This window comes from Falco rusticolus, chromosome 13 (assembly GCF_015220075.1).
Source record: "Falco rusticolus isolate bFalRus1 chromosome 13, bFalRus1.pri, whole genome shotgun sequence".
NCBI classification, from domain to species: Eukaryota; Metazoa; Chordata; class Aves; order Falconiformes; family Falconidae; genus Falco; species Falco rusticolus.
This window is the reverse complement of record NC_051199.1, coordinates 13035535-13063431: the sequence shown is the minus strand read 5'-3', so window position 1 is coordinate 13063431 and position 27897 is coordinate 13035535. Positions and strand designations below refer to the sequence as shown.

General features: G+C 38.1%; 1 protein-coding gene across 2 annotated transcripts; it reads right to left on the bottom strand.

Annotated features, from left to right (window-relative positions):
* Positions 1-582: 582 nt before the first annotated feature.
* On the bottom strand, positions 583-27897 carry ATP1B3 (ATPase Na+/K+ transporting subunit beta 3). 2 transcript variants are annotated; one of them, XM_037406727.1, is made up of 8 exons: positions 27595-27897; positions 18759-18887; positions 14095-14202; positions 12352-12539; positions 11587-11637; positions 10976-11002; positions 6228-6314; positions 583-2911 (listed from the first exon to the last, which is right to left on the bottom strand). In XM_037406727.1, exons 1-8 carry the CDS (start codon positions 27701-27703, stop codon positions 2741-2743), a joined length of 870 nt encoding a protein of 289 aa, XP_037262624.1. In that variant the 5' UTR covers positions 27704-27897; the 3' UTR covers positions 583-2740. The 2 variants fall into 2 exon arrangements, with proteins under 2 accessions (XP_037262624.1, XP_037262625.1); XM_037406728.1 differs by lacking the exon at positions 10976-11002 and having other exon boundaries at positions 27595-27896.

Genomic DNA, 27897 nt, shown 5'->3' with positions numbered 1-27897 from the left:
TGTAATTTGTTGGGTGGCAGGAGGAGTGGCGCATGGCAAAGAGAAGGTACCTCAACAGAACTAGACATAAGTAGGTTTTCACAGCGGTATGGAACAGCACCTGCAACTGGCAATTCCACAATGTTTAAAAGTCCTTGGTTCCAGACTTGAAGACATAACTATTTACTTACAATAATTATATATACAAAAAAATATATAAAAGTTAAACATTCTAGGTTTCTGGTAACAAGGTCATAAATTTAAATCTTTAAGCATAATTTAAAATTAAGTCCAGGGAACCTTTATTGTAAATTCCACATTAAGAAAATTTTATCATGTCCTAACAGTCAATACACCTGCTTATAAAAAACTGCTGATTCATTTACTTACTCAAATTGTTACAATACAGAAATAAAAATTAGGAAATAGTTCAGTGTAATTAAATAGTTTAACACTAGACTCATTACCTACATACACAATACATGCTACTTTTGATAGCTGAACCCTTTCAAAAGTTATTTCTTTCTCCCCCACCCCCAAACTGATAATCTTTATGTCATTATGTCATTAATTAAAAACAAAACAAAACACTTCTACAAACTCTAAGGAGAACAGGAGTTTATTGAGTTCTACCTGTCTGAAAAGTGCTGGTGAGGAGTTGCCATTTCATGCTTTGTCTATATAGATAAGTCGAAAGATAAATTGTTGCAAAAATCAGCTCATTTGAAAACTGTTTCTCCAGAACTTCTTACCATTCCTAAGTGAACACAAATATGAATTTTTTTTACATTAAGCTAGTCCTTTTCATTTTCAGATGCAACATCTACACTTTTAAGTTCCCTCATGACCATTAAAATACTTTCAGGCAGTATTAATATACAGAGAAGCAATTAGTCATATCTTCAAGAACTCAGGTATCCCAACTCTAAAAGTGCATGATTTAAAATATTAGTAATTAAATACTTTGAAAGAACATTCTTATTCGGTATTAATGCATGCTATTATTACAGAAGTACCCACTGCATATTGTAGGAACAACAATTTTTCTTTTGGAGACAACAAAAAAGCATGCTGAATTCTATCAGATCAGTATAAATCTATTTTTAATGAGGTTCAAGACACGGTTCAACTCCCATTAAGAGCAGCTTCCTCCAACTGTGCACCAGTGTAACCTTGCACAGGTGTTAGTTAAAAAGGTTTTGCACTGATGTGGCTTAGACTGGCCTCAAACATTTTCAAAGCAGGGCATTAAGACTGAATCTTGAGTTTTAGTAATCATTCATCTGATTTATTTAAACAAAATATTAAAAACCACTGTAAGAATTGGGTGTAAAAACATGTTATGTAACAAATTTAGACCTAATTAGCAGAACACATGGGTATTTACACAAATCTTGATTTGCTGTGGTCTTCAATATTGAGAAGACATCAGAATGTGGCCCATGTGCTCAAAAACCACCACGACCAAAACAAACAAATACCCTGGGGATGAGTAATATAAACCCCATGTCAGCACAACTGCAGAACTTATGACCCAATATAATGGGTCAACTTGGTTTAATGTGAGGAGCAGTCTCAAATAAACCAGTCTGCTTGCAGTCATTTGAGGAACTTAACTCAAAATGGATTTTAAGTTCAGCTGCAAGTAATCCACTCCAAGTCATTAGGATACTTCTATAAAGCAGTTGATGACACCAGTTTTCTAAACGGATGATGAGGAAATACAAAGAAAATCCAAGATGAAAGAGAAGACGAAGAGATGAAACATGTTAAAATGATGCAACGAAACAGAGTGTATAAATTAAACAGGAATGTTTAATCCAGACAATCCTTTCTGGTTTTTCTTTTTTTTTAAACAGAGGTTCTTCAGGGATTTTTTTAATTGGAAAATGAAAGTCTATTCCCACAACAGTGAGGCCATTTTTTCAAGCAGCTCTGTCGTACAACTGTTACCAGGACCCTAAACAATTTAAATTGTTCTATATTGATATTTCTGAACTAAAAAGTTTTAAAATATTGTATAGATTTTATTTGTGCTCCACATATCGCAAGCGATTAACAACACAGATTCAATTCCTCAGCTAGAATACCAAACTCTATACCAAGTATTACATGTACACAATACTTGCACAGTGACAAGCACAAGAAAGTACTAGTTGAGCACTTACTTTCAGAAATCCATACCGACTCTTAAAATCCATTTCAATTCTCCCATGCCACCCAGTCTACAATTTCAGGCATCTTCACACAACCAGCCATCCACCCACCCGCTCCCATACACACAATTTACGTTGGAGGTGTTTACTCTTACAAAAAAGTCACTATGTCAATCAGGTACCATTTATTATTTATCCCTATAACTGTGTCAGCATTGAGATATGACAGTTAAACCAGTGTTAAATCAATACAATATTTACATAGCACAGCACATTAAGCTTGAGACACTCACTTGGGGGATAAAACCACATTTTAGAACAGGACAAAGGTCACCATTATTACGTGTTTGAAAACAGCTATTTACAGGTCCCTATGACATAACTATAGTCTGTACACTGTTCCAATGGGGCAGGCAGAAGCAGGATAGGCATTTATTTTGAGGGATTTTAAACATAGGATTTTGGAAGCATATTATTATGCTACCCTGAACGCCATAAACCACCTTTAACATTCTCCAAGGTGGTCTGATATCCTAGAATGGCATGTCCAGCTGATACAAAACAGACAACACAACGTTTACTTTGTGGAGAATTTTTTACTCCAGCTATTCAGTCATCTGAACTTTGAAGGCAATTCGTCCCAGAAACTTGTCACGGTCATCTTCATTTTTTAAATTAGGTGAGCCCAGGATCTTACACTCAATTGCTATTTCTTCTTTGGTACTGTTGGAGTTAATTGCTAGTTGAACAGCCACTAGAGGCTGTAAATAGTGAGCCTAGTAAACAGAAAGATGGGGAAAATATTTGAGAGACCAGAGTAAGTTAGCATTTAAATTAACATTTAATCTGTCAGAACAGTTAAGTAAAAAGCTAATTAAGAACCCAGCTTTTCAAAGCCCAATCTGACTCAAGACTTTTTTTTCCCAAGTTTGATAGTCTGGTATACACTCTTCATACTATTTCTTAACTAATACATTCAACAATTTATATCACAGACAGTATCTTCAATCCAATTCAATTATGACAACTTGAATTCTCTTGTAAAGCGCCTGTGAATTAAGTAGAAACTTTTTCATCACACACTGTTAAAGCAGCATTTCATCCAATATTCATAAAGTAATTTCTATAATTTATTTATATTTTTTGGTCAACACTGCTGACTGCCGATTAAGCAAAATTATTAATTTTCTTGGTAAAAATTCATGTAAGCCAGTGGACTAAATGTGACACTACAGTATTACACCTGGGTCCAATTTTTCTACAAACCTCTACCTGAAACAGCCTCTGAAATTATAGTCTGCCTTCCTATCCATTCCATTGTCTCCTCTACTGGTTTTGGGTTTGGGTTTATTTTTTTAATCTGCTATAGAACTATTTTAGCACAGTTGTGTTTTTTCGCCAAAAGCCTGACTTTACAAAAACTGGTAAACTAGCTTCCCTTCCAAACTATCTATCTCATTTACTTGTTTGGCAACAATCCATTCTAAAATGTGTTATCTGTTTGATAGCTTTACACAGAAATCTTTCCTTGCACATTCTCATAGTATCCTGGTCAATCATATTTGGTGGAACAATTACAATCCTTGACTCCATTCCCTATAATTAAAATAAAAATTTAAGATTGAATGCAGAATTCATTTATATTTTTTGTCAACCCAATATTGTTTCTCAAGTTCAATTCAATTAGGACAACTTGAATTCTCTTGTAAAGTGACTGTGAATTAAGTACAAACTTTTTTCATCACACACTGTTAAAGCAGCATTTCATCCAATATTCATAAATTAAATTCCATAATTTATTTATATTTTTCAGTCAACAATGCTGACTGCTAAGCAAAATTATTTATTTTCTCAATAAAAATTCATATAAGCCAGTGGACTAAATACAACACTACAGTATTACACAAGTTTAATTTTGTGTTAGATTCCCCCCCTCCATTAACTTGAGACTCCCTGACACATTTTTGTTATCTTTAAGCTATCTTCTCTACTTCTCTACCCAAGAAAGCACTACAGAATACTTAAACTCTCAATTACTAAGAAGGATGGCATGGAAACTGATGTGCTAAAATTTTAATTATGAAGTACCAGTAAGAAGTAGATTGAAGTAACTGCTTTCCTTGGATGGCGATTTTACTAGATCAGAAATTCTCCTGTGCTCCTATAAACCTCAAACTGCGAGGGGAAAATGCAGCTAGGCAAGGCACCCTGAAAAATTCTCTGGTTCTAAAGGTGATACCACACTTTAAATGCTAGCCGAGTTTTCTAAAAATTGGAAATAAAATTCCTGTGTTTCCTCACAGAAGACTTCTCATTGCCAAGATTTTTCAAATAGGTACACAAATTATTCTGAAGACAGACAATTCTGGAATGGACTTTTACTCAACGTAAAATTTGGGGGGAGGAGAGAAGAGAACCAGCATCCTCATTAAACACTACAGATCATCTGAAAAAGGTACAACATCCCCTAAGGTGATTTGGGCTGAGTAGCAAAAGGCAAATAACTATCTTGGAGCACAAAACTGTAAATGTTAGTATTTATAGCTCCTACCTTAGCACAAGAGCAACAAGATTAGTTGAATCCTCTTAACTCCTTTACAGAATAAAGTAATTCAACAATTCCACACTGATATAATATAAAAATTCTGTTGTATAGCCAAGAAATCAATCCAGTCTTGAGTCCTAGTCAAATACCCCAACCTCTTTACAATTCTTCTTACTGCCTTTTTCAGATACACTCATCTTATGAGAAATGAGCCTCACATAAGCAAGAATCCCTCAAACCACAGCCCCTATCCCACATGATAAAGTGAACATGATAGGACATTGAACCAAAAACTAAAATAAAAAAATAAATATTTTTCAAAAATTAAAGGTTTTTCTTAAGCACCTAAGTCAAACAAGGAATAGCATTGAGTTTTGCCTGATTTCATTACTCTCATGATCTTTCCTTGTGCATCATTACAGTGGCAAGACAGGGATTTTGTTAGGAAAATTCTTCATCCCATCTTTGGTACAAACTACCTCCTGACAATTCAAGGTCTATTGATGCTGTAACATGAAAGCAAATGCTGAAGAAAAACTAAGTCCTTCCTCATTAGGAAAAGCCATGTGAGGATAAAAAAAGGTTATGTGAACTGCTGCAAGTAAATATAGAGTATGCTGGAAAAATAATTGATAAAGGAATAATTTAGTACAAAAATAACTTCAGGAAAATTCAAACACTACTGTGGTATATTATGGATCTAATAGATTTATGTTTAAAAAGTACTTTTATCTTAAATGGTGAACAGTGAAGATGTTTATTAGACTAAATAACTGTCAATTAGAGGCAATATAATTTCGTATTAGATAGAAGGTATGGGTTTTCTATATGTTGTTATCACAAGTTGGTGCAAGAAAATAAAAAATAACTAAATTCAAGTTTGAAAATAAATTGGAATTTTAACTCTATGTATTCTGTGTCCATAAAGTAGTGAGCTTTCAGGATGTTTTAAAACATAAACATTCTTCAATTAAGTAAATAACATTTATGTCACAATATAATGAGGATAAATGGAGCAAGCATAGAAAAACAGATAAGAAAATTTAAAAAAAATAAAATCAATCTATCTGCTACCTTGAAGTGCTTCTTCATAGAACAGAGCAAATAGAAAACATGTGCACAGAGCCACAAAGAAATATAATCAGCAATACCACACTGAATTATAAACTTAATATCCTATACAGAAACCCCAGGGATCAACTATCAGAAACTGTATTGCAATCGAAAGAACCAGTCTACTTCTCCTGCCTTTCTCTTAATTCAAAAAGATTCCAAAAGATATCAGTGACCAAAAAGCATCAGATGCCTTTAACACTGCCAGCATACAGCCTCTTCCTCATTAGGACAATGCCCAGTTTATTTCCTTATGTCTGCTAAAGCATCTCTGTAACCCCATCAAGCACTGTACAATTTCTGCCTATCTAATATTCCTTACGAGTACCTCATTACAAAGTTCAAACCTCAGAATCAATCTGATATTAGTAGTAGTAAATGTAAACACAAACAAGACATTTACAAAATTAAGACCATCATTAAGGCATACTTACATGTAAGCTTTTCCCATAGTATGGAAAGTACATTAAGTCAATCAAGCCTTCAGGAGGAAAATAATTTATCTCAACCATGCCTTCCTCCTGTGATTGGAGATAGCAACAGAATTAAAAGTTAGCATCTGCTTACATAAAAATGAATAGAAAATTAGAATTACAACCCAATGATAAAGTGCAAGCTCCCTAAAAAAAGGCAACTGAGCCACAAACTCTTAGAATAACTTCCAAAATAGATTTTTTTTTTGGCAGTTACATGCTGCACACATCTGCTACAGTAAGGATTATTAACAGTAGTATTTAAATTAGTAATCAAGTCAAGACAGCTTGCCTTCATGTTTCCCTTATGAAAAGGGAAGGGGAGAAGAGGATATTCACTGCAATGAATAATTTAACAACAATCAAAAAGCCCACCATATATATGGTAAAATCCCACGTGTTTACAAGCAAGCCTGTATATTTTGGTGAAGCAAGAGCACATCCATATTTAAGTTAAAGATGAATTTCTGTTTAAAGCCAGGCTTTTAAGCCTATCAAATCTGGAACACTACAACCCTTCACAAAGAACCACAGCCCACTCCCTGCAGTGGTGTACTATTCCTAACATTTGTTCAGCCGGCCTTGGAATACAGGCGACCTAAAAGGAAACCCAGGTTTAAAATGGTGGTTACTAGAGTTTCTGTGTGTCAGCACCACCTTAGAGGAACAAACATGCCTTATCACTAGACTGTCCCTCATAATCCGAAATCTTGTAATAAGAAGCAGCTACCTACAAAGTTGCTGCCTAATTTCTGACTAGGAGCCACCCAATCTGTAAGATATACAAAATAGGAATATATGATTGAGCTGTCCCAGACAGGCTATCAGCACAGCCGTACACAGACACAACTCCCTGTATACAATATTCCTCAGGACTGTGTGTGCTGGCAGGATGTCAAACTACCGCAAGTTCAAACCACTAGGAAATGCCCACATCTAATGCGACTTTCTATAATAAGGTAAGCACATTTCCGTGATAAAGGGAAATGCCACTAAAACACACACCCAACCCCACTGCTAAATGTATCTTGGGAACATCGCTGCTTGTTCCGTGTAATTCACAAGTTCAAAGTGTGTTAGTAACTTTCATTGTTTTTTTCTACACTACCATATACAACAGCTGCAATTTTAAAAGGATACACTACACAGTTCAGAAGAGGAGTGCAGTAATAGAACTAAGCAAAAGAGGAACAAAAAGATCAAAAAACAGTAGAGAGTAAAACTACAGCTTAAGAATACCTTCTCCTCACCTCCTCAAAAGAACATACAGCATGTTGTTTAGGATATGGCCACATTCTCGTCCCTTTGCAATTCCTCAATACATATTTATCAAGTATTTTGGACCTTAAGCTAGGAAATATAATTACTAAGTAGAAATGTGTTGCTTTTCACCATTATTTTATTTAAAGCTCATGCAGCTGAAAATACCCACTTTTCAAATACATTCCTGAAATAATGGTTAAAAAAGTCAGAATACAGAGTAACATAAGAAAGATAAATAGGAGTAGAGCTTTCTGGAGCAGCTCAACATAAGGCACGCATGCAGTCATAAATATATATGCGTTAGGCTATCTATGCAATAGCAAGAGGTTCTGGGACATGCAACTGCGTGTCTCATGCAACTGCTGTGGGGTTTGGGGTTCTCTTAATCATTTAATCCTAATTAATACCTCTACACAATTTTAAAAAAACAAAACCAACTGCTAAACAAGCTGCATTTGCTGAAAAGCTTCAAGAAACAGTCCATTAATGAATGTCACTTTTTCTGCTTACCATTTACAATTTCCACAAAAGAACTGCAGGCAGTCAGCAAATCTAAGAGTCAGACCAGTTACCTGTACGGATAGACTTCCACCTCACTTACTGGGTGTTTATTAAGACTGCGTCTTAGAAAGAATAGTTTTGCAGATGTTAAAATAATGTACAATGACCCAAGGAAAGAACTTGGGCAAGAATGGTCTGTAACCATTTGAGAAGAACAAAGGGTATCATTGCACAAGATAAAGAGCAATATCCATTAGTAGAAACTGTAAAATATCTAAGATTTCTGTCAAAAAAAAAGCAAGGTAACTCAGATGCTGAGTATGCTGACAACAGCAAGGCACAGTGTCATTCATTCTGCCATTCTTCAGTCTTGTAAACTAGAAAGTGATACTGAATGCAAAGTCAAGATACCATAGGAAAAATGCAGGGAGAAAAAGAAGAACTGTCTCACAGGAGAATGCTTGAAGAACACAAATGATGTTTCAGGTGGCAAAGACTGGCAGGATGCGCTGACAGAAGCTGTTAACCTTATTTTGTATTTGAGAGATCTGGCCCCTTCATTAAAAAAAAAAAAATAATCCATTCAAAAGTCAGATTGTGTTAAGTCTGGGCAGACACTTGGACAAACTGCTCTCAATATATGTAAAACTAACTATAAAGAACAAGAAATACTTAAAAACACAGATGAAGGGGAAAGAAAAATTCATAAACAACAAATCTACAGGTTGAAAAAAAGTCTTCTCAAAAAGAACGTGATAGTAGGATTTCCAGTCTGCTCAATTAATCCATCTTTGTCACTCAGATATTAAAATAAATTTAAAATCACTAGTAAATTGCATTTGCGCTATGAACTGCACAAATATGTTTCTATTAAGCTAATACCCAGAACGGGGTTTATTTTCAGAAATGCGTGTCATCTGGATTAAACTTGGGAGTACACCCTGAAATTCTTTTAATCCACATTTGCTGACAGCAACAAGGAAGGAAATAAAAACCCAACACCCAACACACCGCAACAGAGTGCATCGGTTACCCCAACACACCGCAACAGAGTGCATCGGTTACTTAAGGACTAGGTGAACATCCTGAATAAGAGAAACAATAGAGAAGTACAGATGACCACTGCACTTCAGCTTCTGTTATGAGCCAGCATTTAGGGAACATTCAGATACAGTGGCATACAGAATGCAATTATAAATTCATTTTCAAAAATGCACAAAACCCTATTGGCTATCCTTTTCCATCTCTGCAGGATGGAGTCAATGAAACTCCATCTCATTGATGAGACTCATCTCACTGACCATCAATCAAGAGGGTCACAATTCACATTCTTGCACCAATAAGATCCAGACGAGCCACAAGGTATTATTTTGAGGTAAGCATTCACCTTACCCACTACATAAGAGGAAGAGACCATCACACAGCACTCCTACCCTAAAGACTCACAGAAATAAAACTGGAACTGGAAACAAGGCCTCATAAGCTGATGTGAAGAACAGCGTAATCCCTGAAGCTTAGGGTTTCAATAAGCAAGGGGCATGGCAGAAAGAAGGACCTCTGTAAAAATGAAGCATAGGCAAAGGAGAAAATGAAAGTTGTTGATGCAGCTTTCTATGTGGTCTACAGAGAAGGCTGAATTGTAACCAATACTTAAGCTTTCATAAGCAGGTAAATTGCGATGAGTTAAAGTGAGAATAAGATAAAACAGATGCAAATTGAAAAAGCCTGAGAAGTATCTTCCCTGGTAGTCACTAAAGAACTAATAAGATTAATAATCTTAGAATTTAAAAACACCACACTTGCATAGATCAGAGACATTCTAACTGGATACGGTAAAAGCATTACTTCATAATTAAAGAAAGCGAACACAAGAAAATACGTACCATAGCACACAATACAATTTATTTGCAAGTATCTCAAAGGGTAAAAAATATAGCAAAAAAAAGAAGTGTACCATGATTAACAAGTTGTTATTAAACTTGCTCTTTCGCTAATGAAATCAGCTAAGAGAGTAAGAAAAAGCATCATCTATGATTTGCTTAGCATCGTTTTTATCATCGTCTCATGCAGCATCCACATAAGAAAGCTGAAGAAATATAATAATCATAAAACAGGGCTACCATCAATATTTTATAAATCATTTGAACATTAGTTCTTGACACATCACAAGGAACTTCAGGTGGAAATGGACTGTCCTGGACTTTATTTAGTGTTTTCAAGAAAGACTTGTGAGATGTAAAAGTGCATTCGTTGATGGCACCAAGCTGTAAGTAGTTCAAAATACTTCAGAGAACTGGATCGCATTAAAATGACCAAGAAAAATTACAGAGAGAAGCCCAAAAACAGCAACATGAAATTCAAAGCACTGAACTTCAAGAAAGCACATCTACAAATACAGACTGGGAAATAACCAAAAGAAAGATCTAAATAGTAGAATGATTAAAGTAAAGACTCAGTGTACTACAAATGGCAAATTCACCCTGAGAGACATTATTACTTCCAGTGTGATGACAGAGGGAAAAATTCTGTCATTAACAATACCTCAGCTAGAGGCAAACTTCTGTCCAGTTTGGGATACCACATTACAAAAAACGATAAAGTAGAGAAGTCAAAGAAAAGTACTAGTAAAAGTAGAAGGAATTTAATTGCTTTCTTCTAAATAAACAAATAATTCCTCCAAAAGAACAATGTTTTTTAAGAACGGACACAAAGAATGAGTCTCAAATAAGAGAAGGAATCACCTTTACTTGCAACAGACTATCATGGAAAGATAAAACTTTCAAAGACTCCACAAAAAACAAGTATTAAAATGTATGCCTATCACAGGTATCTAGGATGAAGGCAGGAATACTTGTCTCATTAATTGCTGAAATTTCCCAGCCTACATTTTTATCAGGCACCTCAAGCTAAAAGCCATGACTCCCTTGCTCAAGCTACTAACTTACCAAGGCTTTCACTGCTCCCCAAGCAGTCTAGGAAAAATATGCAGAAGCCAAGAAAATTATTACAATTGCTACAAAACATTGTGTGTAAATCCACTGTTACACAACAAATATGCATAGATTAGCCACTATTTTAAGTAGTTTATACTTGATTTAAAGGCAACTTTTACTTGAACAGCAGTATTAGTTTCCACACTGTGTCTTACCCATCATTTATAAAATTGCCTAAAGGTGCACTTGCAGCATGGAGAAAAAAAAATGAAAATATAGGTTATGAAATGGGAAAACAAAAACACAACTCACAATAAATAAGTAAAATAAATAAGACCACAACTAACATGTATGCATTTCCCTCAACTCTAAAGCATGTCAGGTAGCTCAAATAGATCTAAGGATGAAAGAACATTAAAAAAAAGTGTTTCTCTAAGTACACTGAAGAAATTAAAGACACTGAAACTAAACTAGACATAGAGTAAGATGAAAACAAGAAAAAAGTACAAAGTCTAACAAGAAAGGAAGAGTGAAATAAATGTTTTGACACAGTATATTACTTCACTTCTCATCCTAATCACAAGAAAAATTAACCACACTTATTTCTTACATTCAGAACTGACCTTAGATGTACAGTGTATACGTGGTTCTCCTTCAGGCTTTAATCCAATTATCTAAAGGAGAGAAAGTTAAAATATTTATAGACTTTCTCCCCCTCTCCTGTTTTACAGACTGAATTTGAACTTTTCCCCCACTTAACATGACAGGGTTCATACAAGGACCAAATCCATCTAGTGTCATTTCATATGAAGCAAAATTTTAGACTAGGACTAAGATTTAAAGCATGGTTCAGTTAAAGCTCCAAGTTACAGCGGCCACAGAAAGGACTATTTCCTTATTTTACATTCAGCATGTAACATGAATGGCTCAAACCAGCTAGCAGTTCAGGTAAAGTATAACGTCACTGAAAAGTCAAATACTTACTCAGTAAAGTTTTCATCACCTTATACAGTTCAGGAGTTACAGAATGCATTACAGTCTAATTACATTTCCAGAGCACAGACATGAGGTAGAACACACTTTACCTGCACAGTGGTTTAGAATACATTACAGAGAGCAGGAAGCACAAAACCAAGGGGTTTAAGATATTTTGATGCAAGTAATCAAAGCCAATACTTGTAAGTATTAGAATGCTCAAAAAGCTCACTTCATTGTACTCTCTGAAACACATGAATTGCTAGATGTTTCAGCAAGTTACGCTATTCCAGAAATGCTAACATCTTGAGAAACAAGCTGAACATGTATTTTAGTCCTTTTCTACAATCATTTTTTGAACAGTGGTAGTTGGAGCACTTACATGAAGAACTAAAAAACAAGTAGACACTTACTCTGTTCATTTTCACAAGCACACAGGGAGTTCCTTTAGAATAGCCAAAAGTCTTATCTTCCTTTCCAGAGCATTGTCCAAGCTCAGAGAGGTTAAATCGACATGCCTTTTTAACAGCAACATCATTCTGATCAAAAATCCTTCCTGGCGTACAGTTTATGTTTTGGGATTGCTTTGAATCATCATAAGCTATAAAACAGAAATAGCTTGTAAATCAATGGTATAAAGCATGCAAGTAGCCAAAAACTGCAGAAGCCTATATAAACATTTTATAGTTGTTACTTGTCTAGGAGTTTTCTCAAAAGACTATTTGCAGAGCCCTATGTCTCTTATATCCATCTTAACAAACACTTTCAAAGCCTACCAAGAAGTGGCACTGTACCTGACAGAATAAAGAGTATTACAAAACAAACAATGCTATCCTGCTTTTCAAATCGTATCAATAATCACAAATTCATTAATTTCTGTACATAAACTAATTCTAAACCAAGCATGGATTCTAAACTAATAATGAATTAATAGATAAACAACCAAATTTTTACGTGGCAACTGAACTAGTTTTCCCTCTGCACATGTTTCTTTTATAAATGCACAGGAAAACCTCCAGTATTTCAGTGACTAATATTAAATTGCCTCTACATTTACATGAGGTAGCGTAGCTGATGTTACACTAACATGCCAAGTTGCTTCACAAGTACACAGTTCACATTGTCACAAACACTCACCTATTCACATTTAACATGTCTTGTGGCTTTGTTCCCCTCCCTTACACCCTGTCCCCAGCTAAGCATAAACAAAGTAAAATGGAAAAAGGGAAAGTTCATCCTCAATGCTAGAGTCCAAAACCCACTGAACTGCAGGAGAGGCAGCTAATCATGGAATGCAGCATTCCTCCCGGGAACCCTTGGCAGAGCTCTGAAAGAAAAACCTACCTATAGAAGCTTTTGGTAGGCACCAAAACTACGAATCCAGATAGATTCAAGTATAGCTTGTGTTAGCTAACAAAGCAACTCATGGACACAAGTGAGATCTTACAGCACGTCCTTGATTCTGACTTACCGCTTTCTGGGGGTTAAACTTAGCGATACTCAACATTGATTTCTGTATTACTAGTTTAAGTGTACATACAGGCACGTATATACAACAATGTGTGACTTAAACTAGTGATTTTGCCATCCTTCAGTCTTGTCCTGTTACCTTTTCTCCATGTTCTAAATTCAATGCTTTCATATTTCTGCCTGTAAATACTGCGTATCAGGGTGAAAATGAATAAACTGCAGTTAATTTAATCTTTGTGTGCCTCATTTTCTAAGCAGACAAACACTCAAGTTCTAAAGGATTCTCACTCAATTACCAAGCCATTTAGATGAAGTCAGATCAGTTAAGCCTTGATAAACTTTGCCTCCAAACACATGACCTATGTAATTTCACACTAAATTCTTTTGGCAATGTCATTTCTGCATCTGGTAGTATTTAAACAACCATGTCACCAAAATACCGGACTAGGATCCAAAACTCTCCTTTATGTACTCCACTATTCCTCTTGCTCAGGCTCCCTGTCAAATATAGGTACTGATATCTAACTTCTTCTGTAAATTATATACTTTAACAACACATGTTTAGAGTAAGCCTGAACTTGAATCAGTCTTCATTAGCAGTTGGTAACTACAAGCGAAAAAGGAAACTAATGTACTCAACAGTAAGACTCCTGAATTACTTGGGCAGTTGTAAATAACTTACGTACATTCAAGGAATTTTCTAAGCGTAGAAACATACTCTGAATATGACTGGCCGTCACTCTTGTTAAAGTAAAATTCCAGTGCAGTGTCTGGCTTTGGTGAAATCATAAGTCCTTAAAAAGAAAAAGCGCAAGTAAAGAACTAAACAATTTCTCTTCCCTACACCACTCTAACCTACTCAAAAATCACATCCATAAATTGGAAAATACCTATCTGTAAAGAAACATCGATGTTACCCCTAATATTCCACAGTACTGCAAGGTAGTTTGTGTTTAAAGCCAGTTATCAAAATCAACATTACATGAATTTATACTTAAATTCAGTCCAATGTACAACAGCAATTCACAAACCAAACCCAAGTGATTAGAAGTAGCAAAATCAGCAACTTAATCACTTTCAATCAAAGAGTTTTACTGATTCACTTCCCACTTCCCATATTCAGCAAATTAAACTTAAAAAAAATTGAAAGGATACCCAAAACCACACCCAGAAAACCTCCAGTTAAAGCGATGCTTCAGAGCTTTAGGCAATACAGAGTGAAGCTATGATTATATTAATCTCATAGAAACCCACAAGAAACAAAGTATTTTTAAAAACTTTATAATGCACAAAGATGGCTTGAAAGATTTCCCAATCGAAACAGACAAGCCAAGTTAGTTGTTAGTCCCTTCCCCTTTCTCCTCAAACAGAAAGTTTAGATGTCGTCTGTTTCACGGAGAATACAAGACGCTTTATGAAATCACTGCACACGCGCCACTCGAAGGGGGCATGCCTTAGTCAGGCTGTGGTCACTACCAACGCTCTCGCGCTGCCTCCCAGGCTGCTAGCAGGGGACAGTGGCACCCGGGGCTCCCCCACCACTGCAGTGGGGGCCTACGGTGGGCTTCTCCGTGCAGCTGCTGGCTGAGGACAGCGGAACGGGAACAGTCTACAGCCAGGGAGCCAGGATCGGCAGGAGACACAAGGACACAGATTACCGAATGCTGAAGTCCAGCTTTGTGTTGAAGGATGAAAAAGGCAGACAGTGACATGGAGTTTGGGCCCTTGAGAGAGGTGAAGAGTCCTTCTTCCCAGGATACGGGCAAAGAGAGGTACAGGGTTAAATCTTAAGGGTTTTTTTGCAGCAGGTGAAAGCAAAAGGCACACTCTCTGCCAATACATACAGCTCCTTACCACCAGGAGCTGTCACTAACACGCATACCTAACGCTAATATTATTCATCACAGCTTCAGTAGCAGATGAAATAGCACTACACCACCAGACACAGCAGAAGAGATTAAATCTGTTCAAAAAGGGGTGTACAATTGACTGCTTTATTCAATATTTATTGACCTCACACTACCTTACAGTAACTCTTATTTAATGTAAATAATCTGAACGGATAAAAACCCTGCCGTCGTGATTAACAGACGAGTGTCCATGCATCTGTCTCTTCAAGTATAGCTGAGAACTGACATTGCAGTTCCACAAAAGAAAAAAAACCTCAAACAACGACAAAAAAACAACCACCTATTTTTTATCAGATCAGTTTTCTTCTAAGTCAGACTATTAAAATGGTTCTATCAATGTCAAATTTGGCATCAGGGAAGAAGTTGCAATTACAGCAGCAACTAATTGTATCAGCTTAGGATAGCATGTAGTTTCCTATCCTTCGGCAAAACCAATTAAAACTACATTTCCAAATGAATAAAATTTAAGCCAGAAAACAAAACTCATTCTCCTAAAAAAAAAAAAACAAACAACCAAACAGATCTTCTTTATATAAAATAAACATTTAATAACATAAGACTACAGTGAGAAGATCAAGTCAGATAAGCTGTCTTAATGTTGGATTCTAAATACATTACTGTAGTTAATCAATCACAGTAAGCTTTTGGAAAGCATTTATAAAGTGCAATTAAGCAGCCCAGGTCTATAAGGTTTCACTTATAGAAATGACCAAGCTTTTCAGCTGGAGGCAGAAATTATTAGAAATACTTTAAATTGGGAAATAATAAAGATAGATACTAGAGATTTATCACAAACACCTTTTAGATTCTAAAAAAACCCAAATATTATTTAATGGTTTTTTACTCTACCCTTTTTGTAGAATTTCCAATAAATCATAAATCCTCCTTTCTGCATTAGCAGCAGTTAAATTATTTCCAGACAAGCCACAGCAAAATGCCTTAATGACTGACAATCCATATAAAACTACAAATACCATTTTTGACTGCAAATTACTGTGCACCATTACAGTCATCTTCTGGCCTCCACATTGAACTGGGATTCAACAAAACACAAGATAATTAGTAACAGGGCTGAAATATCACCAAAGGGGTTTTACACACTAAGGGGTTTGGGGGGACAAGAGATTGTAATTCTCTATAGAATTATACTGTAAATGAAGGACTTGGATGCTGTTTTTCAAAGTGAATACGACAATGTAACAAAACTGCTCACCAATGAATGAAACAGTAATTTAAAGAGATTCACGGCTTCAGGGGAAATTAAAAAAAAACAACCCTAAGAGGAAAGGACTGCTCCAATTCCAGCAGATCACAGTCTGCCTTGAGACTACTGGTGTAAGCTCTACAGAAAAAGCTATTTGAAGGACTGATGCAAGGACTGAGAGAGATGCAGGATTTGGGCTCTTCTAGAACAGAATTAGCAGCCTCCACACAGGATCACATCTAGGACTGTAACAGAGATTACATTATCCTACAATTCCAAGAGGGATTTAAAAAAAAAGTTTTTTAAATCATCTGGATTTGATTGATACTATTATATCCCAGTGTACAATGCAAGTCAAATATCAATTACAAAATAAATCAACTGTGAGATTTCCAAGTATGTTAAACACAAGAGTAAAACCTTTGACCTACGCCATCCAGGTTTTGTGTGTAGAATTTTTTTTTATAATTTAAAGTTTTACAGCCAGGAACATGACATGTTTCACTGCAAGTGAAAAATGACAGAGTTAAAGAGAAATATTAAAACAGAAATAAGCAATTTTATTAACTTATGAGTAATTAAAACATCATTAATAAAAAAATTAATTCAGAAATGTTAAAGAAATTCTTAAATTAAAAACTAATTGTGGCATACATACTTTTTCAAACAAACGTCCCTTATGACTTATTTCAAAACAAAGGAAAATTAATACCCTAAACTGCAAGAGGCATGAGAAAAAAAAGTCACTCAAGTCCAATCACAGCTCCCCACAGCCTCCGTCCACTACCAAGGTTCTGACTACCACAAAGGAGATGGGGAAAAATAGTCAACTAGTCCACCTTCTCTTTTTTTTAATCTTTTTTTCCCCCCTTTTTTCTTTTTTAAACTAAGGAGGTCTTTTTTAATGATTATTATTATTATTTCCAGCATTTAGCCCATTCTTAGCTTGAAAAAACAGTACAAAACCTCAATAATCCCTTATAAGAAGAGGACGCTTGTTGGAGAAGGCCTGAACACCACATCAAAACTAATTCTGTTCAGAATCCAGACACATTTATCACACCGGCCCAACTGCAACTTGCTCTCACAAAGGTTACTGTATCATCACAAGTGTTGAAGAAGCTGCAAGATGCTGGTTAATTTTAAGAGTTTAGAGTCCAAAAAAAGGAAAAGGTATTTTAAAAAATTATGTCATCTACCTTCTACCAAACTATTCATATTGCATAGACGTTTAGTTTTGTTGTGTTTTAGACATAAATTTTGTTTCTAAGCAAAATTATAAAATTGGAGATATCAAATTTTCAGGTGGCCCAATAATTTATATACATGCATATACAAATCAAATACACGTTCTCCAGAAAGAGTAAATAGCAAAAACTAACTTATAAAATAAATAAAAAAAAAAAGTAAAAAAAGTAGAGGAAAAAAAAAGGGGTGGGGGCTGGAGAAAAAAAAAGACAACCATCTTATTATTGACTTTATTTGTACCAGGGTTTTCAGGGGTTTTTTTCTGTCACTTATAGCTCCATGAACCCCGAAGTGGGGCTGGATGGGCATGTACACAAAGGAAGCAGTAGTCCCAGGAAACAGGACACCGCTTTCAGCTTACGTGGCAGCTACACGTAGTGTGCACTTAGCTTCACCATAAAACAGGACACACTCTCTTCAGCAGATCCCTAAATAATAGGTCAACAACCCCCGAAATCCACAGACACTCCATGTCAGTTGAAAGCTATCTAATTCTATAATGAAAACTCTGGAGATGCCTTCCTATCACAGCCCTTACACACTCTCGAGCAGATCACCCCCATAGTACAGCCTTCCTGTACTTTCTTCAACATATCAAATAGTAATCACAGCTGGCCTTCCATCTTATCCAAGAGAACTGGTTTATAGTATCTTTAAAGCAATTTGATTAAATTAAAATCCCGCTTTACAACTGCACACTGTGTGGATGTGCAGGTAAAATGGCAGTCTACATATGTAACAAATTCAACTGAGAAGAGCTTAGAGAAAAAAACCAGCAAAAGTTAGCACATACACACAAAAAGCTACTGACTGAATTTATGTTATAAACATATATAATTTGCCTCACAGCAAGTTTTATCTTTGAAATCTGTAAGTAATTTAATAATAATCACAGTTTCCCATAGGCAGTTCAGACTTCAAACAAACTCTCAAATGAAACTTAGCTGTTAAACCAGACAAAGGCTTATGAAAAAATAAATACACTTACCTGGACTAGAAATCCGGTCACGATATTTTGGTATATCACTGCTCAGTGTCTGAAGCATAACCCACATTGTGAATGTGAAGAGTGCTGCTAGGAAGCCATAAAATACCAGATAGAATAGTAAGATCAAACCTGTAAAGAAAAAACTAAAATTACTATTTTCATTTCAGCTAATTCCATTACCTATTTTGAAAATCAAAATGGGAAATAAGCAATACAACATCGGGTTTTGGTCACGCGTGTGTCCCCAGTCCCTTGCCACTCCCAATTGTAGTTATAAATCAATATGCCTCTAGAATACATATGTATTGCATAGTGAAGAATAATGCGTGCAAAACTATTTTCTTTATACTTTCTGGCTCTTAAAGTTTACAGGGTTTCTTAGCGTCTTCATTTTTAAGAGAAAAGCATTAAAAACCACTCTTGAGCTACACAGGAAAGCTGATAAAGCTGATGAAGCAGTCCATTAGAAAAAAAATAGTTTAAGGGAATCATATTTCTCTATCTGGAAAGGGGTTGTAGGGAAGATGAAAGAACTGAGTGAAAAGATAAAATTGTTACACTGGATCCAGAACAGGTAGGGATTGGTGCTTTAATAACGTAGTTGATATTTGAGAGAGCTCCACACAGAGCATTCATTCACACATACGTCCTGTTACAAGAGACTTCAGGTGAAAATGCTTTCTGCTGCATATTTTTGAAAAAAACCCAAGCCTTCTATTCAAACTTATCACAAGCCTTCACCCAACACATCCACCTGCTTTATCAATCTACCTCTGGGACTCCACAACGTTCCTGGAATTCACCAATTACACAGACATTACTAGCTTCAACTTGACAGTTGCTTAACGAAGAGCTCCTCAAAACCTGACGAAACAGCACCACGGCACCTCTCCATCACTTAGCTGCAACAAGTCTCTGAGTGAGAACACTACTTAGGGAAAGAGCTTGAAAACTTGCTATGATTAAGTGTTTGTATTCCCCCCCCCCCTCTTTTTTTCCTTGTGCATGCATAGACGTCCACTCTGGATACACAGATCAGTCCTTTACTGCAAAGACAAGGTAACAGCCAGACCAAAGTTACTATCTTACTTTAGAGATAAGGACTCAGATCAGCTGCAGAGATTTTCAAAGAACCTTCTGCCCTTTTTCTCACATGCATAAACCCAATATCAAAGCCTTTTAAAATGTGGGGCAGCTCGATTATTTTAGTAACTAAGTTTTCAAACAACATTTTGTATTCTTGCATTATTTGGTTTTTGACCCTGATGGACCCATGTTAATGTCTCTCATTAAAGAAAAAAAAAAAAAACAGCATACTGTTTGCTACATTTCCTTGGGTTTGTTTCCAGAAGTTCTGAGAACATGTACTCATGATTACCATTAGATTATTTTTTAAAATCTTGTTTACCTAAGACAGTTCCCAACTAAAGATGAAACATATAAACTACATGGATGGAAGACTTACTAAAAGACATTTAGATTAAACAGATTTTTTTTTAAATTAATTGAGTATACAAAACTAACCTATAAAAAGAGCATGTTATCCTGTTTTTAAACTGAACACTTAAGACTGAAGGACATGTGCACAGACAACTGTCAAAAACAATGGGAGTTATACATATATTGAAGAATACAAATGCTTGCACAGGTACCAAAACCATACTAATTCAAAAACACAACCAAAGGATAACACAGATTCAATTTTTATAAAATATTCTACCTATAAGGCTGCCATCAGGAAGCCAAAGAGGTATAACTCAGGTCAAGAAAATCACATCAAAACAGTTATGCAATATTCTACCACTGACACTCGCTTATACGAGAGAATCAAGTGCTGTATTTTTCACCCTTCCACAGAAAAGAAAAAATTAAAAGCAAAAATGACTGTACTCCAGGGATATGTGCTGGAAGATGACAGAAGGAAGCCTAACCCCTGGCTCCTGTCCCAGAAAACTATGCCTGCATTTTGCACTGAAATATTTCCTAGTGTGCTACAGCCCCCAGTAATCCATGACTGCTGAAGATGCAAATATTCTATTTAATTCTCCTGAAAGAACTCAGTGTACATATATTAAAATAATGAGGTGGTTCCCAAATTATCTTTACCATAACACAAGCTCTCTAAAGCAACCAGCTGAATGTTAGTGGATTTTGGTTTGGTTTTAGTTTTCAATTTCACATGTTGAGAAAGTTACTTCTTAATCTGCAATAATCTGAAGTGACCAGTTGTTTAAAATACATGTGGGAACCACTGAGATGTAAAATACAATGCAATATATAGAAGTAGCAAAATACGTGAACACAAGAACAAACTCTGTAACAAACAAGACAGCTAGACAGCTATTATAAACTATTTCTAAGGCTATTTAGAAGCTGAAAAGCAAACAGTAGTAATAAAAACAAACAGTAAAAGTCCTAATCAACAAAAGCTATTACAGAAGTTGCATCTGTATTTGGCATACCAGCAATCTGCTTTATCTATAAGCTTACAACTGCTTTAACTGGATCCAAAACAGAACAATGATCTTCTGATTAACAGCCTATGTATTTTGGGTATCACGCACAAAAACAAACAGCCTTACAAAACCTTTGGTCAGCTCTCATTTTGATCCCTACAAGTTAATAAATTATTGAATACACTCTCATCAGACAATTCTAAACTCTAAGTATACTTTCCATCAACTGACCAAGACATTCATCAACCAGTTCCAATGCAACAGAAAAAAAGTTTGACGTGTAAGACAAGACAAGCACCTTCTGTGGCAATTAGCACAAAAGCAAGGAAGGCAGGGAAATCTTTTTCACAGAGCTATTTCAGAACGTACATGTATTTTTATTTCCAATAGATGATGTCTAACTTCACCAGGTAAAATACAAATTTTAAAAAAATCCCTGCCCACTTGTTTACTGCTGATGGGCATGCACTTCTAAGGAGACACGGCCCATAGCACCGCTTTGGGCCAATACCGTGACACCTGAATACTGGTCTTGGACCTCATTTTGAAGCACCCTGAAGAACGGACCCAAGCCTGCTGCAGCTCTCTTTGCTACCTCAGGCTCCCTTGAGGCAATGGTACCTAGCCACCCACCCAGCCTCTCTACTCCAGCAGGGAAGGGGGCTGCTGGGGTCCTCCTCCCCTGCCAAGAGCTGCAGCGGAGTAGAACTGCTACTGGGTAGCCCTCGTGCCCACAGAGGGAACATCAATACTGGGGAAAATGAGAAGGATCCCAATGTCTACAACACTGATTGACTCCGTGGTAAGACTGCAGTGTGAACAGTCACTGTTCACAGAGTCCTTGTCCCCCCCAGGAACGTCATAACTACCAGGGCTGCAGCAGTAACAAGGCCAGACAGTTTCTATTCAGAAGCCCTAAAATCCCACTAACCTCCCCCAGTCCAGGAAAGCATGTGCACACACACACACAGATTCCTCTAAATCTTTATTTTAATATAGCATGTAAATGCATTGCAGAACACTGACCACTGAACTGCCCCATTTATGCTACTTTGCCACATTAAAAAGGAAAAAAAACCAAAGAACAAAAAACCCCTCTGCAACTTCCAACAGCTCCAAACTGAGTAAGCTTCTCTTTGTGAGCCTATTAGCATTAATTATCCTAAGCTAATCACATTGAACAAGCCATAACCTGTCAAGAAGCTCTGCCAAAATAACTTCACATAACACCGGATTTCTTGTCAGGAAACAAGATGTACCCAAGTAACAGAAGCAAGCTATCCTCCACATTTACTCCAAGGAAAGTACAGCTACCACATCTAACATACAACTCAATTTAATTGTTGCAGAACATCTTGCTACACCAAACCCTTCGAGTCTCTCAGTCTTTGATACTAAAACAATCACACACGAAAAACTGTCATAACCAAAATTCTGCATTACAATTTACCTAGTTGGTTTGTTGGATTTTTTTTGGTGGGTTTTTTTGGTTTGTTTCTGTTTGGGTTTGGGTTTTTTTGTGGTGGTGGTGGTGGTTGTTCTGGTGGGTTTTTTTCTTTTTCTTTTTTTTCAGGCATCACAGTAACAAAAACCCTTCATACCCTAACCACATGGATAGGCAACAGTCAAATCTGGAAAACTGCTACTTTGGAACCAACATGTTGGAGCCATCGCTAGTTGGAGTTCATTTGCAGGGATCAAAACACTTCTCCACTATGAAAATTAGAATTTCTTATTCCAGTAAATGCAAGATATCACATACCTGGCCATCATTTCCTTGATGAATACAAACTTTACATGGTAAAAGTGACAAAAAGCATGTCAATCTGGCATAAACCAGACTGGCAGATCTACCTATATGTAATACATAGGTAGGTATATACAGATACCAATATAAACACTCTCGCACTCGCAACTGACATGGAAGAAACTATTCAACGCTACTTGCAAGAATGAAAATGAAATGCTGCCTTCATGGTTTGATGGATCCCATGCTGCATTAATCCTACCACATGCATGATCATGCTTCAGTATCTTTTAACTAGTGGGATTTAAATACCCAAAGTTATGTTACTAGTAGCTACCACCAATGCCAGCAACATTAAGAAGGGCTTTTGGTCCACCTGCAGATGGTGGATTTCCTTGCCTTAAACTAATGCAACTATACATATTAGATAGTCACTAATCATGTTTCAACTTTATTCCCTACACACCTGAGAATTACTGTTTTCCAAATTTTGAGGCTGGTGGGAGGAGTGAGAGGAGGAAAGAGGCAAGGAAGACTTCAGGAAGAAATAAAACTTTGGTCCTGTGTTAAGACTTTATTTCACAGTAAGACAGGGCTCCACATACAACATGGCTAAACACTTCAGGAGAATAAAAACTGTCAAGTGCAACACTTGCAAAGAAATCACAAAAGCCAGTGCTTGATGTCATGATTAAGCATTTACAACACAAAAATCCCCCAAGCTCCCACAATACCCTCACTGTACCACCACAGCTTACTGACATGTGCAACAAGAGAAGGCAAGCCTTCATTCTTCAGAGCAATTGGTGTCATGGAAAATAAAATATTCTCCTGATTTCTCAAATATTAATTTCTTATGATAGGCAGTATCATGGAAAAGTTTAGTAAGATTTTGACTGCAGTCATATTCCTGGCTGTGCAGGAATTTTTCCATGAACTGTCCATCTGTCACAACAGAAAGAGAGAGCACTGTGTCTCTCTCCAATTCACAACCTGGACGCGTAAGCGCTCCTACTGCAGTGGCAGACAGCGATGCCAGAATGTAACTAATAGTACACTACCTGTGAAGAAATCTATATCACAACAAAACACTGCTCAATAAACTTAACTTATAAACAACACAGAAGAACCAAGTCAGAAAAACAGTTAAAACTTTGACAGCACCTTATGTCCCAGCAAGAACTCAGTGAAGACAAAACAGAAGCAAAACTGGACCTTCTGTTACAGTGACTGACAAGACTGTACATCCACTGTCGTGGTGGTAAGCTTTCCTAAAAAGAAGGTGTTTAGTTTTGCTGGTGGGGTCTTTTGTGGGGTTTTGTTTGATGTGTTGTTTTATTTTATTTTCAAGCACATATTTGTGCACTGAAGGATACAGCTAAGCATTCAAAAGAATATTCAGTATCTCTGAATTTCTATGTACTTCAAGACAATGCCACCTCTACCCTGAACTCCTTGACACAACTAACTTTACAGCAAGGCTTAAACAGGCTTAACATGGCACCTAGTGTGACCATAAACCAACTATTGCTAGACTCTGTATTGCCTTCCCCCCCCCCAATTTTTCTGTCACCTCACGTAAAAAGAGTTTACCGTCCATGTTGTCAGATTACATGCACATTTGATCGTGCAGTTAGCGTCCCATTACAATACTTTCATGATGACCTCACTCTGTTCTTGCTATGACTCTAGGCAGGCACAGCACCTTGCCATTACAGGCAGAGCCAGATGCTAATCTTCATTTTACTTACAAGGAAGGCCCCACATGGCAGTTTTCCAAGTTCTCCTTTCTTTGCCCTACCTGACTAAACCCCATGTGGAACCCCAGCACCAATCCTCCCCTTCCCATCATCTCCACAAGGACTCTCAGCACCCTCTATACTTTGTTGCTGAGAACACCACCCACTCATGTCATCAACAGTTCTTACCAGTATTTTCTGTCTCTTCAATATGACAAATGATTATAGCAGATAATAAAAATATGAGCGTTTTGGTAGGCGTTTTTTTGGTTAGATTTGGATACTGCTTTGTGAAAGATTCAAACTGAATCATCCCTCAAGTCTGTAAAAAGTACAGTAAAAATCTCTCATTTTTAACAGCAAGAAACAGGTTTTTTACCAAACTGTAAAAGGCAAACTCTTTACCAAACTCTAAAAGGCAACATACCTCTGTTACATGACAAATTAGTATAGGAGCTGCATGTGTTTGATATTTTCAACAAATCCTGGTGTAGAAATGGCAGAGAAAGATGAGTACTCCAGTGCCATAGCACTCAGATTCACAGAGAATCACTGCCTTGCGGTTAATTTTCATGAGCCCCCAGGACTGTGTTAGACTAGGGCAAAATGCTAGGGCAAAATACTGTGAAAATTATTTAACAGTTTCTCCATTGCTTCTGTCTTATTTCTGTGAGGAAATTGTTTTGAGACAAGAGAAATATGCACAGAAGAATCAGAGCCAACTGAATTCTTATAATGCTGCCCCTGGAGACACCACAGCCCAGCCGACTGGCAACCAGAGCCCTCCTCTCCTACCTCCCTGCCTTTCAGAGGGTAGGCTGGCAATAGAAAAGGAACAACAGTCAGTGAGACTGCTCTAAGCTCGCATCAGTTTGGCCAGGGCAGAAGTGGGACCAAACCTCGCATATTCTTCTATGCCAACAGAGCCACTCAATTAGTGTTCTGCAATTAAAAAATAAAAACCAAACAGAAAGCCACACATCACCTCCCAGAATAGTCAAAGACTATCGTTTACTTTATACATATAATAAGCACAATATGTTAATCACAAAATACCAGGACAAATAAATGTGGGGACAATAATACACTGACAATTTATAGTGTTGCTGAACAAGTCACTTCTTTAATGTCCAGGCTAAGGAAAAGGTACATAGCATTAACCAGATACCAATCACCCAAACCATTTAAGAAAACTTATTACAGTAAGTAAAATTACTCAAACTACTATCTAAGCCTACACATACCTTCTCAATATGGAAAAACATCTTTTATCAAGGGAGCTGGCCGTGGAAACTCTATTACCAACTTAAGTCCTATCAATTTCGAGTGTTATCTATTGGCCTTGGACTAGCACAGACTAGTAACATTGTGACTTCTACTAGATAGCTTTAAACCCAGAAGGTTGTTTCAACTTCACTTTTTAAAAAAAGTTACAAGCTATTTCTAACGTGCCCACAGTCCTTGCGCTCGTCAGATTCACGACACAGATTTCTGCAATCCACACACCCATCCACCCAGCCCACACACTTGAGGAAACCTGCCCGTACAGAAAAGATCACTAGACGACAGCATAGTGGAAATTTCCTCTCCTTTGCTATTCAACTGGCAGAGCAGCTCGCAAGCTCTTATTTCCATCTGAATGGAGGAGAACTCATGTCAGTGCTAGGGCCCTCTCTTGATAGACAGGAGACATTGGCACCGCGAAGAAAGTGCACCCCATGCATGGTCTGCTTAAGGCTCCTCCTCAGTATTTCAACATTAGTATTCATTGAGATTGTGTCAAGGCCAAGGATGTATTGGCCTGTTCCTTCACGCCATGCTGAGATTCTTGTTGGTTTTGTAAGCACAACTATTAAGTATCCCAACTACATCCAAGTTTTGGGAGGAGACACGGCGTTTTCTGAAGTCAATAAATATGTCCCGTGAGGACTGAAGAAACATCCTAATATTAAGCATTTATACAACTGTTTAATATGAGAAAACATACTGAGAAAATCCAAATATTTTTATTGGAAGCAACGAGATTATGATAGCATGGTTTCCAGCTCAGAGGAAAGCAATGGGAAGACTACCTGAAAACAGGAAAACAAACACTGCCTTCACAAGCTTGACTTGAGAGCTCTCATTTAAAAGCTTCGCGTAAGAAAAATAAAGGGCCCGGAAGCCTTACGCTGGAATAAATTTAGCACAATGACGCACAACGGCACACAGCAATCGTTCTTTTGTGGGCCATCTGGAACCGGGGCTCGTAAACTTTTGGTTTGGCTTGTTTTTTTGGTGGGTTTTGGGTTGGTTTTTTTGCTTTCCCCCTCTGATCCGCAGCTACCGTCTAGAAGTACAAAGGCAACGGGCGCTCATTCATTCTGGGTTTCCTGCGGTGCTGGGGAGCGGGGGGGGGGGCACGAAGCGGACGGGATACAGAGCTGCACCGATACGCACGAGGCTGCCACCGACGGGGGGCGATGGGCGCGGGGTGCGGGGGCGGCCCCACACCTCGGCGGCCCGTCAGAGCCGCACGGCGGCGGCCCCCGGAGCCCCCCCGCCGCCCCCCCGCGGACCGGGCGGAGGAGGAGCCTGCGGGCCCGCTCTGCTGCATTTGCGTACTGAGGCGGGAGAGTGAGTCAGCTCGGGACGCGCTCCCAGAAACTCCTCTTCCTCCCCCGACCCCCACCTGCCCCGGGAGGCGCCCCCACGCCCCGCCGTCACGGCCGGCGCTATTTTTAGCCCGGCGGCGGTTGTAACGGTTACCGGGGCGCGCGCGCCGCGGCCTCGCGGGCCGCCTCACCTGGCAGCCGCGGTCCCGCGCCCCCGCCAGGGCCCCCCCCCGCCGCTCCCGGGGCGCCTCACCGGCCCCCCCCCCCCCCCCCCCAGCCCAGGCCCGCGGCAGCCCTTACCCCAGCTCTTCGCCGTGCGCCCCAGGAACTCGCCGCTGTTGGGGTTGTAGACGAACTGCCGCCACTCGGCCATGCTCTGGCGGAAGGGCTTCTTCGTTTCCTTGGTCATGGCGAAGCGAGAAGCGGCTGCGTCGCGCACCCCGGCGGCCGAGCCTCCCAGGCAGAGAAAGCCGCAGCGAGCGCCCGCTCCCAAGCGCTAAGTAACTGCCGCCGCGGCGCCCGGCGGGAGAGCGGGCGGGGGCCCAGTCACGCAGGGACCTTCCCTCTCCCTCCCCACCTCCGCGCCGAGGCGGGACTCGCCGC

Coding starts and splice junctions, on each gene's coding strand:
- ATP1B3 (XM_037406727.1), bottom strand. CDS start 27,703: ATGACCAAGGAAACGAAGAAGCCCTTCCGCCAGAGCATGGCCGAGTGG. Junction 11,003..11,586: donor GTATACACTGTACATCTAAG/GTCAGTTCTGAA, acceptor TATTTTTCCTAG/ACTGCTTGGGGAGCAGTGAA. Junction 2,912..6,227: donor ACTATGGGAAAAGCTTACAT/GTAAGTATGCCT, acceptor TCTGTTTACTAG/GCTCACTATTTACAGCCTCT.